The 11563-nt window shown below is 60.8% G+C and overlaps 2 protein-coding genes across 4 annotated transcripts; one reads left to right on the top strand and one right to left on the bottom strand.

The window, feature by feature from the left end:
- Positions 1 to 347: 347 nt before the first annotated feature.
- EIF4E1B (eukaryotic translation initiation factor 4E family member 1B) lies at positions 348 to 1837 on the bottom strand. Its single transcript, XM_085591672.1, has 7 exons — positions 1820 to 1837; positions 1583 to 1749; positions 1378 to 1473; positions 1199 to 1262; positions 909 to 1022; positions 676 to 815; positions 348 to 559 (listed from the first exon to the last, which is right to left on the bottom strand). Exons 1-7 carry the CDS (start codon positions 1835 to 1837, stop codon positions 445 to 447), a joined length of 714 nt encoding a protein of 237 aa, XP_085447798.1. The 3' UTR covers positions 348 to 444.
- A 427-nt stretch (positions 1838 to 2264) lies between these two features.
- Positions 2265 to 6854, top strand: SNCB (synuclein beta). 3 transcript variants are annotated; one of them, XM_021530693.4, is made up of 6 exons: positions 2265 to 2444; positions 3026 to 3153; positions 4616 to 4654; positions 4999 to 5117; positions 5869 to 5958; positions 6104 to 6854. In XM_021530693.4, the coding sequence occupies exons 1-6, from the start codon at positions 2407 to 2409 to the stop codon at positions 6134 to 6136; spliced, it is 447 nt and encodes a 148-aa protein (XP_021386368.1). In that variant the 5' UTR covers positions 2265 to 2406; the 3' UTR covers positions 6137 to 6854. The 3 variants fall into 3 exon arrangements, with proteins under 3 accessions (XP_021386368.1, XP_021386369.1, XP_085447614.1); XM_021530694.3 differs by lacking the exon at positions 2265 to 2444 and adding an exon at positions 2710 to 2865; XM_085591488.1 differs by lacking the exon at positions 2265 to 2444 and having other exon boundaries at positions 6104 to 6183; positions 6244 to 6854.
- The last annotated feature ends 4709 nt before the right edge of the window (positions 6855 to 11563 follow it).

The following is an 11563-nucleotide window of genomic DNA, read 5'->3' as shown; positions in this document are numbered from 1 at the left end:
GGGACTTAGGAGAAAAGTGGACCAGCTCCCCAGGCTGAGCTGACCCAGATGAGCTAGGCCTCAGTAGTTCCTCCCATGCCCAGGTTTTCAGGTCAGTGAGCTATGCCCATGCCTTGGGCAGGGGAGGATAGAACTGCATTCTTCTGGGAGCTATCCAGGACCCCCCAAAACACAGAAAACACCCCCACAGCCTCAGGGAGAGGGGCACTGGTCCCAGGCTCTAGGGGAAGTGAGGGGACACATACAGTGTCCCAAGCCCATTGTGATGCCAGCTCTGTGCTCCTGGCCCCACTCAACCAGAATGGAAGGGCCAGGAAATGTCCCCAATAAACAGGAGCCACCCCAGGTTGCCAAAAGCCCTGGAGACACAGATCATGCTCAGGTGCAGAAATTTATTGTGAGACAGAACATGGGGACTCATAGGGGACCTCACTCTCCCCACAGTCACACCACAAACTTGGTCTTGGCAAGGGAGCTGCTCTTGGTGGCCGTATCCGCATGAGCCTGGTACCCAATGGCCACCTTCTGTGACAGCCCCAGGTGCTCCTTGTAGACACGCCTGGAGGAGAGAAGGGGATGCATGAACAGGGCAGCACCACTTCTGCCATTGGGCCTATTCCCCCAAGCAGGGGCAGCCCTTATTCCCCTGTGCAGTCTCCCCCGAAGCTGCATTACCCAATGTGGGTGACCCCTTCCTGGTTCTCCGCCTCCCGGGTCCAGATGGCAATCTTGTCCCCCTTGGTGCGGATGTTGATGACGGCCCCGCACACCTCATCACTGTACTCATCAAACATCTCCCCAATGAGGCACAGCAGCTGTTGGGAGGAGAAAGGGAGTCCCCAGCTGGGGCTCAGCCCTGGGGCAGGGGGGACACCACAGGCAGGACCCCCGAGAGGGGCAGCACTCACTGTGTCCAGCCAGAACCGGTCCAGCTCGGTGTGCCTCTGCTGCTTGGCCAGGGTGATGAGCCAGCGCCCGCCACGCTTGTTCTGGCTGTCCTCCCACATGGGCTCAATGCCATCCTAGGGGCAGGCAAGGGACACTCACGGGCACCAAGCACTGGCCAGAGCTGGCCTGGGGAGCTGTGAACACCTAGCCAGATTTCCCCTCCCACCTTATGGCCAGGGCATCCTGACAGCCCTACCAGCACCCCCATAACGCTGGGTGCTGGGGGGATTCTGAGGATGGGGTGTCGTACCTTGAAGAGGGAGTAGTCACAGCCAGCTGTGAGCTTGCTGGCAAGCTGGATGTGACTGTACAGCCTGTGTTAGATGGAGGTGCAGAAGCAGGTGAGAATAGGTGCCTCAGGCTCAGACCCCTCCACCAGTGTGTCTCCAGAAGGGACACAGTGGGTGTGCCCACCCAATGCACACTCACGCCCAGAAGTCCTCCACAGTGCTGAATTTGGTGACGAGGCGCAGGTTTGCCTGCCACATCTTACTCTTGTCGTTCTTGAAAAACCAGAGTGCCCATCTGGGGACAGAGGGGAAATGGGGTGTTCAACAATGCCAGAGTCCCCCTCCAGCCCCCCCACACCCATCCCAGCGCTGAGAGAAGCTGTCTATGGCCAGGCCTCCCATACCTGTTCTGCAGGGGGTGCTTGCCCAGGATCTCTGCTGGGAGCAGCTCTTGCTGCCGAGCCCTCTGCCGGCGTCGCTCCTGCTGCCTCTGCAGGGGAAAGTGGGACAGCCCCGAAGAGCCCCATGACCAGCCCAGCAGGGAGCCTGCAGCCCCCCAGTACCTCCCACACTGGCACCCCGAGGGCTGGCAGGGCTTTCTGTGCTCTACAGCCTCCCCAGCCCACAGGGCGAGCACCGACCTGCTCCCCTGTAGCCATCCCCAGCAGCAGACACCCTCCCGGGCAGCCTCTGGCTCTTAAGTACCCACAGGCAGGTGGGATGAGGAGCTTTCCCAGCTGCAGCTGCTGGGGTGGGAGGGCGGTATCCTGGGGAGACGGCGTCAGTCCTGCCCTTCCTGGGGAGCAGAGAGATGGGGGGTCCCTCTCTAGGGCAGGGAGCCGGGGGATGAGGGCAGGGGCTCAGAGTGGGATGGGATCAGGATGAGGGAGTAGAACTGTGTAAGTTTGGCACCGTGTGTGGGGACCTTGATGTGGTACGGGCGGGGCAGGACGGCACCCAGAGAGGGTGGGATAGCATCAGGTTGGAAGGTAGGGATAGGATGGGATGGGGAGGATGGAGTCAGGACAGGATGTGATGGGGAGGGGATGGGTTCGGAATTGGATGTGGTGGGATGGGAATGGGGTGGGATGAGGTGGGAAGAGGACATGACGAGGAGAGGATGGGAATGGCATAGAGACAGGGTAGAATGTGGAGGGAGTTGGATGGCAATAAGAATGGAATGGGGTAAACGCAGCCTGTAGACGGAAAGCAGTGGGATCGGGACAAGATGGGAAAAGGAACGGGAGGAGATGTGACCAGGAGAGGGTAGGAGAGGATGCGATGGGGGTCAGGAAAGAATAGCATGGGGACAGCATGGGGTGGGATCACGATGAGTGATGGGGATGGGAAGAACGACAGTCCCAGGGTGCCGCGCAGTGCGGGGAAGGAGCCTGCGGGGCTGGGGCGGCGAAGGGCCGGGAGCGCCGCTGCCGTGCGGGGCGCTGCGGGGCGGTGCGGAGCGGCGCGGGGCGGCGCGGGGCGGCGGGGCACGGCTCGGCACGGCTCGGCACGGCCGAGCGCGGCTCAGCCCGGCTCAGCCCGGCGCAGCCCGGCGCGGCGCGGTCCCCCCCGCGCATCACGGCGCAGCGCGGCGCAGCGCGGCCCCGGCACAGCCGCACTGAGCCCGCCCCGCCGCAGCCCGGCCCGGCCCGGCCCGGCCCGCCCGTCCCCGCCGACAGCGAGCCAGGTCGGGCGGGCGGCGGGACCGGGATGCGCGGGGAAGGGATGCGCGGGACCGGGATGCGCGGGGCCGGGATGCGCGGAGCCGGGGTGCGCGGGGAAGGGATGCGCGGGGAAGGGATGCGCGGGACCGGGGCGGGGTGAAGCCTTGCGGCCTCTCCCCGCAGAGCCGCCATGGAGGTGTTTATGAAGGGCTTGTCCAAGGCCAAGGAGGGGGTGGTCGCCGCAGCTGAGAAGACCAAGCAGGGGGTGGCCGAGGCCGCGGAGAAGACCAAGGAAGGGGTCCTCTATGTGGGTAAGGACCGGCTTGCCCTGCCTGCCCCCTGCCAGCCCCTTCCAGCCCCTGCCTGCCCCCTTCCTCCCCACCCCCGGCTAATCTCTGCCCGTCCCTGCCTGCCCCTGCCGGCCCTCTCTGCTTGCCCTTGCCTGCTCCTGCGTTTGCCCTTGCGTCCTTCTGCCCATCCCCCTGCCGTCCCCCTGCCGTCCCCACCTGCCCCGCTCCCCCTCTCCCCTGCTCCTTCCCCGCCACGACCACCCTGCGGCGGAGTGCTCCGGGGCAGAGGCTCGGTGCCCGCAGTGCCTCGCTGCCCACCGGGAATCTGCAGGGCAGGAGAGTGGGCTCTGCAGGCAGGAGAGTCGGGGACTGGTCCCCAGGCTGAGGGGATGGAACCCTCGGGGGCTGTACCCCTTGCAGCTCCCCGTCTGAGCCTGAGGGTCTCTCAGCTCTGTGCCCGGGATGCTTTGGGGCAGGAAAGCAGAGGGACCGTGATGGAGGTGGTGACCTCTGTGTCGGGATGTGCCTCTCTTGGGGCAGGGGGTTGTGCACCGCGTTTGTCCCCCTTGGAGAGGTGCCCTGGAGCTCATCCCACAGCGGCATCTCCTCTGCACCGGGCTGGTGACTGAGGGGTCCCTCCGTGCTGCCCCTTGAGGGCGGGATCTGTTCGGAGCCAAGTCCTAGAAGACATGGCTGGCAGGAGGAGCAGTTCCTGGGCAGTCTGAGTGCCTGGCTGTGGTGCTGGAATGCTCAGGGAGGGAGCCGAGGCCAACCCCGCTTGCGGTGGGAGGGAGGAGGGCGCAGGGCTGGGGCTCTGTTCTGCTCCAGAAGGCACAAGCTCTGTGGGAGAGCTGAGGCCCCAGAACTGTTCCCCTGGGCAGTGGTGGGTGCCCATCCTGAGCCCCCATCCTCGCTAGTGGGTATTTGCTGGACTGGGGTCCAGCAGCTTAAGGAACAGCCTGAGGCCCCATCCTACAGGAGCTGCCCAGCCTCTACCTTTCCTTCCATCCTAGACCCCCCACTCCCATTCTGTGAGGTATCCTGGGTGGTGTCACTCTGCTTGAGAGAGCCTGGCAGGGTCAGCACAGCCAGCAGCAGCACCCAGCTGTGGGCACTCCAGCTGTGGGGCTTCCCATGCTCTGTTGGAACCAGCTCTAGGTTTGGATCCTATGGAAGGTTTTTCTCAGCAGCACGGCTCACATTCGCCCTGCCTGGCTGTGTCCAGACACAGTGCTGGGCCCTGGGGTCTCTGCCCTGCCTGGCACGTGGCAGTGGCCCTGTGCTGCCCCAGTTCTGGCTCCTGCAGGGACAACAGGAGCCTTGAGGGGAGCCAGGCAAGTGCTCAGCCCCCCAGGTGCCCTGGCATGGGGTGTGGACAGGCTGCTGTCCTGGCTCAGAGCCCTGCCGGGGTCCTGGGCATGGCACGTCTTGGAGCCCAGCTGTCAGTCCCTCTAACCCGATCTCTGTCTCTTTCTACCCCCAGGGAGCAAAACCCAAGGTGTGGTGCAAGGCGTAACCTCAGGTACGGCCCCCCTGTCATCCTGCCGGGGTCCTGCTCTGTCCCTGAGAATGTGGCCACACTAACGAGATCAGAGGCTAATTGAGGGGCTGATGTCACTCTGCTAAATCCTCTTATATAACAGGGCCGGCAAACAAGGATTTGCGGCGGCTGCTCACACTCCTTGCCCAGCTGCAGAGTAGTGCCATGGCCCCCTCCCCTCCCCACCAGGGCAAGGAAGTGAGAAGAGCCTGATTCTGCCCAGCATCTCCCCGCCAGCTCCCCCGTGGGTGGTGCAGGGCGTGAAGCCACAGCTGGGCACCCTTTTTGGCATGGGGGGCACTGATGGGCACCCCCGGCTCTTGCAGTGGCTGAGAAAGCGAAGGAGCAGGCGTCCCAGCTGGGCGAAGCTGCGTTCTCCGGCGCCGGCAACATTGCGGCGGCCACCGGGCTGGTGAAGAAGGAGGAGTTCCCTGCAGACCTGAAGGTGAGCGTCCCCAGGCACCGTCATGCCCATGGGGAGGCTGGCACATCCCCAGGCTTGGCGAGGAGCCCTTCGGCTGTTCCCCGGTCCCAAAGCAGAGACCGCCAGGGTGCCCAGGTGGTCTCCTCGTGCCCAGGGCAGGCGGGCATCGCGGCCCAGGGCGGGCGCGGCGTCTGCGGACGTGTGCGCGCTCGGGGCCCGGCATGGCGGCCTGGGCCTGGGCCCACGCGTGGTGCTCCAGCGGCGGCGAGGTGACCTGACAGCTGCGGGAGGGGCAGCGGCTTCCAGCTCGCCCTCCCATGAGCTGCTGGCTTCCAGCTTAGCCCAAAATAGCATCAGCTGAAGAAATGAGGCCACTGCCGCCGCCGCCGCCGCTGCACAGGGGGATTGGCTGCCCCCCTTTGCCGCCTGCCAGCCCCGGGGAGGGGTTACCCAGCGCCACCCTCCCCTGCCAGGGATGCAGGATGCTCCTGGAGCCTGTCGAGGCCCACGTGGTGCAGCACTGCCCGAGGATGGGGCTGGGAAGAGTGTATATGGACATACCCACACAGCCCCTGCTCCCACAGACTTGTGCATGCCGCCTCCCAGCCAGGTGGGCTGCTGTGTGCCCAGGGTGCCGCTGGCTCTCCGTGGCACCCATTGTATCCTGGGTGCATTGCTGGTCTGGCAGGGGCAGGGAGGGTGGTGCTGTGTGTGTATGTGTGTGTGTGTGTGTGTGTCTGTGTGAGGCACTAACCTCCTGGTTCACTCTCAGGCAGAGGAGGTGGCCCAGGAAGCTGTGGAGGAGCCACTGGTCGAGCCGCTGCTGGAGCCAGAGGGGGAGAACTACGAGGAACCCCCACAGGTGAGGGGACACGGTGGCACAGTGGACACAGTGTGACACTGGTCAGTGCACTGTCCAGAGCAAAGCTGGTGTTGGGCTGGGGAAGAGAGGGGCTCTGTGCCCCACCTGGACTTTCTCACTGGCTCTTTCCTTCCCCATCCTGCAGGAGGAATACCAGGAATACGAGCCAGAGGCATAATGGACCCCCATCCTTGCCTCTTCCACCAGCAGCACAACGAACCGCCGGTAGCCCCCTGCTCCTCTCCAGCCGGCCCCAGCCGGTGCCTGTGTGCCGGGGAGGAGCAGGGGTGCCTCTGCCCTGTTCGCTCACGAGTTCTTCCTCCAGTTCCGTTCCAAGGGACCGTGTCCGTGTCTCCGTACCATGTCTAGCAGTGAGAAACACCCGCTGTGTCCAAGCCCCCAAGCCCCGGCGCGTGCCCGAGCCGCGGGCACTGCCCGCAGGGGCCGGTGTGCGTGTGTGTGAGCGTGTGTGTGAAGCCCGGGTTTATGGCTCTGTCTCCCTCCCAGTGCCATAAACCCCGGCCGTGTCCCGGCGTGCCTGTGTGTGTACAAAGCATGTTTACCTGCTCGCGGGCCGCTGTACATTCCGCTTGCACGCGTGTCCCTGTGGTTCTGCTCTGGTCATCGTGGAACTATTTTTTTTTTTTTATATATATCTCTCTCTCTCTATCTATGGGTGGACGGGTCTTTTGCCTTTGTGAACCCTTGGCGCCCCAGCCCGCTCCCCAGCCTGCTGGGTGGTGATGGTGCCTGCGCCTCCCCCGAGGTCCCATAGTGCCGACGCTGTGTTGTGACGTGGCATGGATATTCCCCCGTCGCTGGATGTGCAATACGAGGGCAGCTGCCAGTGACACAGCTGCCCCCGTGTCCGTGAATAAAGCCAACTCTTGTCTGTAGCCCCCTGGTCCTGCTTGTGGGGTCCCTGGGGAGGGGTTGGCCCCGTGCTTTGGTTAGCAGGGGTAGTTTTGGAAAGAGGAATGGGGCTGGTGCTGTGGGAGTGGGCAGGACTGGTTGCTCACGAGGACAAGATGCCTTTCGGACTGCTGGCTGCTGCATCACAGCAGGGCCCTGTGCCCTGACTCCAGCCAGACTCTGGCTGAGGCTTGGGGTGCAGGCATTGTCCCCATACCGCCTGCCTGTCTGCAGGGCTTTGCCTCTGCAGGGTGCCCTGTGGGGCTGAGAACAAGAAGCCAGGGTAGACACAGCCCTGGGCTCCAGCACTGTTTTCCCCCTGCCTACATGCCCTCGCTCCCCTCAAGGGGCAGGGGAGGTGGTTGTCACCCACAGCTTGTTCAGATACCGTGTCACCACCTGAAGGGCAGGTGGGTGTCACACACTCTGTGGGATGTCTGCCATGGCAGGGGGTCCTGTGCCCACCCCACAGCGCCATCCTTGAGTCTTAAGCTCTCCCAGGGTCCCAGGGTGGGACCACCAGCCCAGCCTGGGCCCCCAGCTAACCTTTAGCCCCTTGACTGCATTACAAGCTGGGGTGAGAGGCTGGGCTGAGTGTCCCTGCCATGAATATCAGATTAGATCCCCCCACCTGTGCTGCCTCGCCAGCTTTGCCAGCGAGGAGTGAAGCTGCAGCAGTCAGCACGGACACACAACAGCTTTGCTGATGCCAGCAAATCCTACCCTGGCTCTGGTTGCAGCAGTGCTCATAGCACGCACTGTGTGATACTGGAAGGACCGAGACAGCTCTTTGGGGGCTGGCTGGCTGTTTCCCTAGAATGTTTTTTCCTTCCCATGTCCAATTCTGCTATGCATGAGCAAGCAGACCCAAATCAGCAGCAGCATGGATTGCCCCACTGCCAGGGAGGCTGTAAAGGGGCTGTGGTAGAGGCAGTGTGGGGGGAGACAGGCCTGGCAGAGCTGGAAGCCAGAGAGCAGGGAGAGAACTTGCTCAAACCAGCAGTTCCTAGGAAGCAGGGTGTCCCCTCAGTGCACACCCCCTGCACAGCAGGACTGAGACCCTCAGCAGGGCAGCTCCCTGGGCTGCTGTGTCTGTAGGTGCAGCTGAGCTCACTGCACACACTGCACACCTGCTCTGGGCTCCCTGTCCACACCTAGGCTGGACTTGCAGTCATGGCTGTCATTTCCTAGAGAGGGGAGAGCTGTGAGGCTGCCAGGAGGGTTTGGCAGCAAGAGGAGGGCAGAGGTCCCCATGTAGGCAGTGCCACAGGTGTGAGCACCAGGCACAAGCCTGGCACAAGCCTGGAAATGGGGTACACAGCTCTGTGGGAACAGGAGAGGGACAGGGAGCCAGCAGCAACCAGGAGCACTGCTGAGCATGAGGCTTTATCTGAGATGGATGGAGTCACTGTGGGAAGCTGAACCCAGGCATTGTGCTGACCTGCCAGGAGCTGTGATGAGGTGCCATGGGTGGGAACCCCTCAAATACAGCCAAGGGTCTCTGTAGCAAGGCAAAGAGCCCAGGAACAAGGATGGGTGAGGCAAAGAGCCCTCAGGTACCTTAGCTGACTGTTCCATGGTGTAGGACAATCCTACACACAGTGGTGGGAGGAAGCTGGTATTTGTCCAAATATAATTTGCTCATTTTTTTCTGCTGCCCATGATTTTCAGTGCCAACATGCTGACATCCCAGTACCTTCAAGAGCATCATCTCCTCTGCCCTTGGGGAAGATCCAATAAAACAATGAAGACTGAGAATGCAGAAGAACCAGCCAAGCTCATTCCAACAATTCTTGCTCCTTGCCAGGAAATGGAAGGGTTAGGGCTTTCCTTCACCCAAATTATGTAACCTGCTACATCCGCCTCATGCTCCATCCCTCTGGCACAGCAGGCAAGATATCAGTGTGGTGATATGGCACCTTCCTGGCCTGCTGAATCCCTAAAGCCAAAGTTCAGCTGTGCTGCTGCACTCACACACCATTGCAGGGTCTGTCAGGTGCATGTGGCACGAGTGGTCTGTACATCTGCTTGCTCTGGGGTGTGTTCTCCCTCCTGAGCTGATTCTCAACAGTGGCAGGGATGAGGGTGTTGTGAGACATCTCCTGGATGCTGCTATCATAGGGATCTGTTTTTGGGAAGCCAGTTATGGTGCCTTGGTCCTGGAATGTGCAGGACAGTCCTATTCCCAGCCTGACAGTGTTAAGCACAGCCCTCAGAGCTGGAGGTCACAAGGGCAGCCACCTTCTCTGTGGGCATTTCAGAGCCAGGCACTGACCACCACCCCTTAAAGAACAGACTGGGATGAATGGGCTCGACTCACCTGTTCATATTCTTATAGGGCCATGGTGCTGATGCTTCTGGAATTGTAAATGGCTCTGTCTGTGCCCCCCACACAGATACAGCAGACTTGTGCAGGTGTTCAGCCCACTTTGCCAAAGCCCTACAGTGACACGGAGCAGAGATGTGGGGTGTGGGGAGAGGGAAGCTGTGGGGACAAACATTTAACCTGACCCTCTGTGCTGGGAACAGCTCCCTCTCAGGAGCTTCTGCTGGAAAGCACAAATAGAAACCCCAGTGTAGCTGTTCTTTATCACCTCCAGAGCTCCTGGACGTGGTGTTCCAAGCACAGCATGCTGTTCAGTTCCCAAGAGCCAGTCCTGATAGAATACAGATACAGTGAGAAACAGTCCCTTGGTGGGCACCACGCAGCATCCAGGCACAATCTGAGCAATCCTGCACCTCACACTCCCGTGCAATTGGCTGCCAGAGCACCAGCACAGAGCAGGGCCATGCGGGAGGTCAACTTTCCTTACTGGGACGGAGGATTTTCCACTGTTTGCCCCAAAGCCCTTACCCAGCTTGGTACAGCTCCTAAAAGCAAAACTGACGCTGCAAAACGAGTCCCAAAACTCAGCAGAACTATCCACAGAGTAGTCAAGGTTTTCAGCTGTCTCATTGTCTGCTGTATCAGCTGTATCAGCAGAGCAGAAGGATGTGTGGAAAGAAAAAGAATCAGCGCAGCCAGGGCCATTCCTGAGGGTACTGCAGGCAGCAGCTCAGGGTGCAGCCTTGGTTCAGAGCCTCTTCCACAGGGGAGGGAACTGCTGGGAGGAGAGAGGGCTTGGAGGGATGCACAGAGTGCCAGCAGCACTTCAGCTGTGTCTTTTCCAGTTTATTCCTCCCTGGCAACCGCCTCAGGAATGGGCAGCTGCAGGCGCTGGATCAGGGCAGCAGCGCCTGGCTAAGAGCAGGAGCTCCTGGAGTTACAGCAGGGGGAAGCACCTCACCGCAGTTGTGAGCTGGACCTGGTCTGCAGGGAAGAGGGGGAAGGTCCTTCTTGGGAGGAGAGGAGAAAATGCCGTGCTGGTACTCTCAAGGTCCCACCGAGCTCTCAGGCTCCAAACTGGTGCTGTCAGAGTTTACCCAGTGCCCTACTGAGCTGGTGTAGATGTTTGATATCCATCTCCCACTCCCCAGGTACTGACATCAGGGGCCAGCACACCAGTCCCAGGCCCTGTGGAGGTAGAAAAATCAGTCACGTCTTGTCTTGTAACTCATTTGCTAAGCTCCAACCAAAGCATACAACCAAAGAAAATATAGAACTGGGTGATTTCCACGGGCTGGTCATGGGCTCAGACACACCAAGGAGTCCTCTGACCAAAGTGTGGTGCTGCCCATATCCCAGAGCCACCCCAGATTTCCTCAGGGGTGAACGGCTTCGGCTTTCACAGTGTTTGCCTTGGTCCTTACCAAGATGGAGTGTAGAGGTCTTTGCCTTGTGATCAGCACTCACTGAACTCTCTCTCTCATGCTGAGGCAGGAGAAACCTTCACTCCTCCCTGAGTCTGAGCAGCCCAGTGGGAGTACAGGACAATGTCCAAGTGAGGCCCCTGCCCAGTAGGAGGACCAGCCTGAGGGTCCCTCTACTCCAAATTCTCAGTGCAGGCAAAGTAAGGTGTGAAGGGACTGTGGAGCACAGCGACAGTGACAGGAGTGATGGTGGCAGCCTCTGTACCTCCCCTGGCTGCCAGCACACACTGCTTACAGAGCTGGGACAAACCCACCACCTACAAACTCCTTCCTGGCCTTTTCTACAGTAAAAGGCCTTGTTTCTGAAGCTCGTGTTCCTGTGCAGGAAAAACATAACACAGTTGTTACTACAGGCCCCAGGAAAAATCACAGAGCCTCAGTACAGCATCCAGCAGCTGTCCTGCCCCGCCTAATGGCTCCAGGGAGTTTAGTCACAGCAGCTGGGGACTCAGGAATGGAAAAAAGAGATGTGTGAACTCCTGCTCCCTTTGCTCACTGCCCTTCTAAGCCCTTGCTGATTTGCCCCTTCCCCCAGCACAGCAGGCAGTGGTGGGAGCATCCCCACTCCAGGCTCCCTCAGCGTGTCTCGGGTCAGATGCACCGACCCATAAACCAGAGTTCACCCCCCTCTCCCGCCCCAAGCTGCTTTTCACAGTCGCTGGGTGAGTGTTACTCACTACAAGCGTCTCCCCCCACTCGTCAGAGCACATCGGCACCGGAGAGGGAGGCTGTGCAAATGGAGCGTGAGTTATGGGCTGTCGGCAGGGAAACGAGGAGTGAACTCACCCAGTATTTCCTTGGATTCATCCTCACACCCACCATGGCAACACAAAAAGGAACATCTGGAAAAGGCTGGGTAAGGCAGACAGATGTTCTCTGCCAG

The sequence above is a fragment of the Lonchura striata genome, chromosome 13 (genome assembly GCF_050655825.1).
Source record: "Lonchura striata isolate lonStrDom1 chromosome 13, ASM5065582v1, whole genome shotgun sequence".
In the NCBI taxonomy this organism is placed as follows: domain Eukaryota; kingdom Metazoa; phylum Chordata; class Aves; order Passeriformes; family Estrildidae; genus Lonchura; species Lonchura striata.
The sequence above is the reverse complement of the archived record's forward strand: the minus strand, read 5'-3'. Positions and strand labels throughout refer to the sequence as shown.

What these genes read in the sequence shown, in the direction of transcription:
- EIF4E1B (XM_085591672.1), bottom strand. An exon ending in ACTGTGGAGGACTTCTGGGC is followed by an intron (nt 1,263 to 1,377) that starts GTGAGTGTGCAT and finishes CATCTAACACAG; the next exon opens with GCTGTACAGTCACATCCAGC. An exon ending in GTGACTACTCCCTCTTCAAG is followed by an intron (nt 1,023 to 1,198) that starts GTACGACACCCC and finishes GCCTGCCCCTAG; the next exon opens with GATGGCATTGAGCCCATGTG.
- SNCB (XM_021530693.4), top strand. Translation starts at nt 2,407, where the DNA reads ATGGGAAAAGGAACGGGAGGAGATGTGACCAGGAGAGG. An exon ending in GGTGCAAGGCGTAACCTCAG is followed by an intron (nt 4,655 to 4,998) that starts GTACGGCCCCCC and finishes CGGCTCTTGCAG; the next exon opens with TGGCTGAGAAAGCGAAGGAG. An exon ending in ACTACGAGGAACCCCCACAG is followed by an intron (nt 5,959 to 6,103) that starts GTGAGGGGACAC and finishes CCCATCCTGCAG; the next exon opens with GAGGAATACCAGGAATACGA.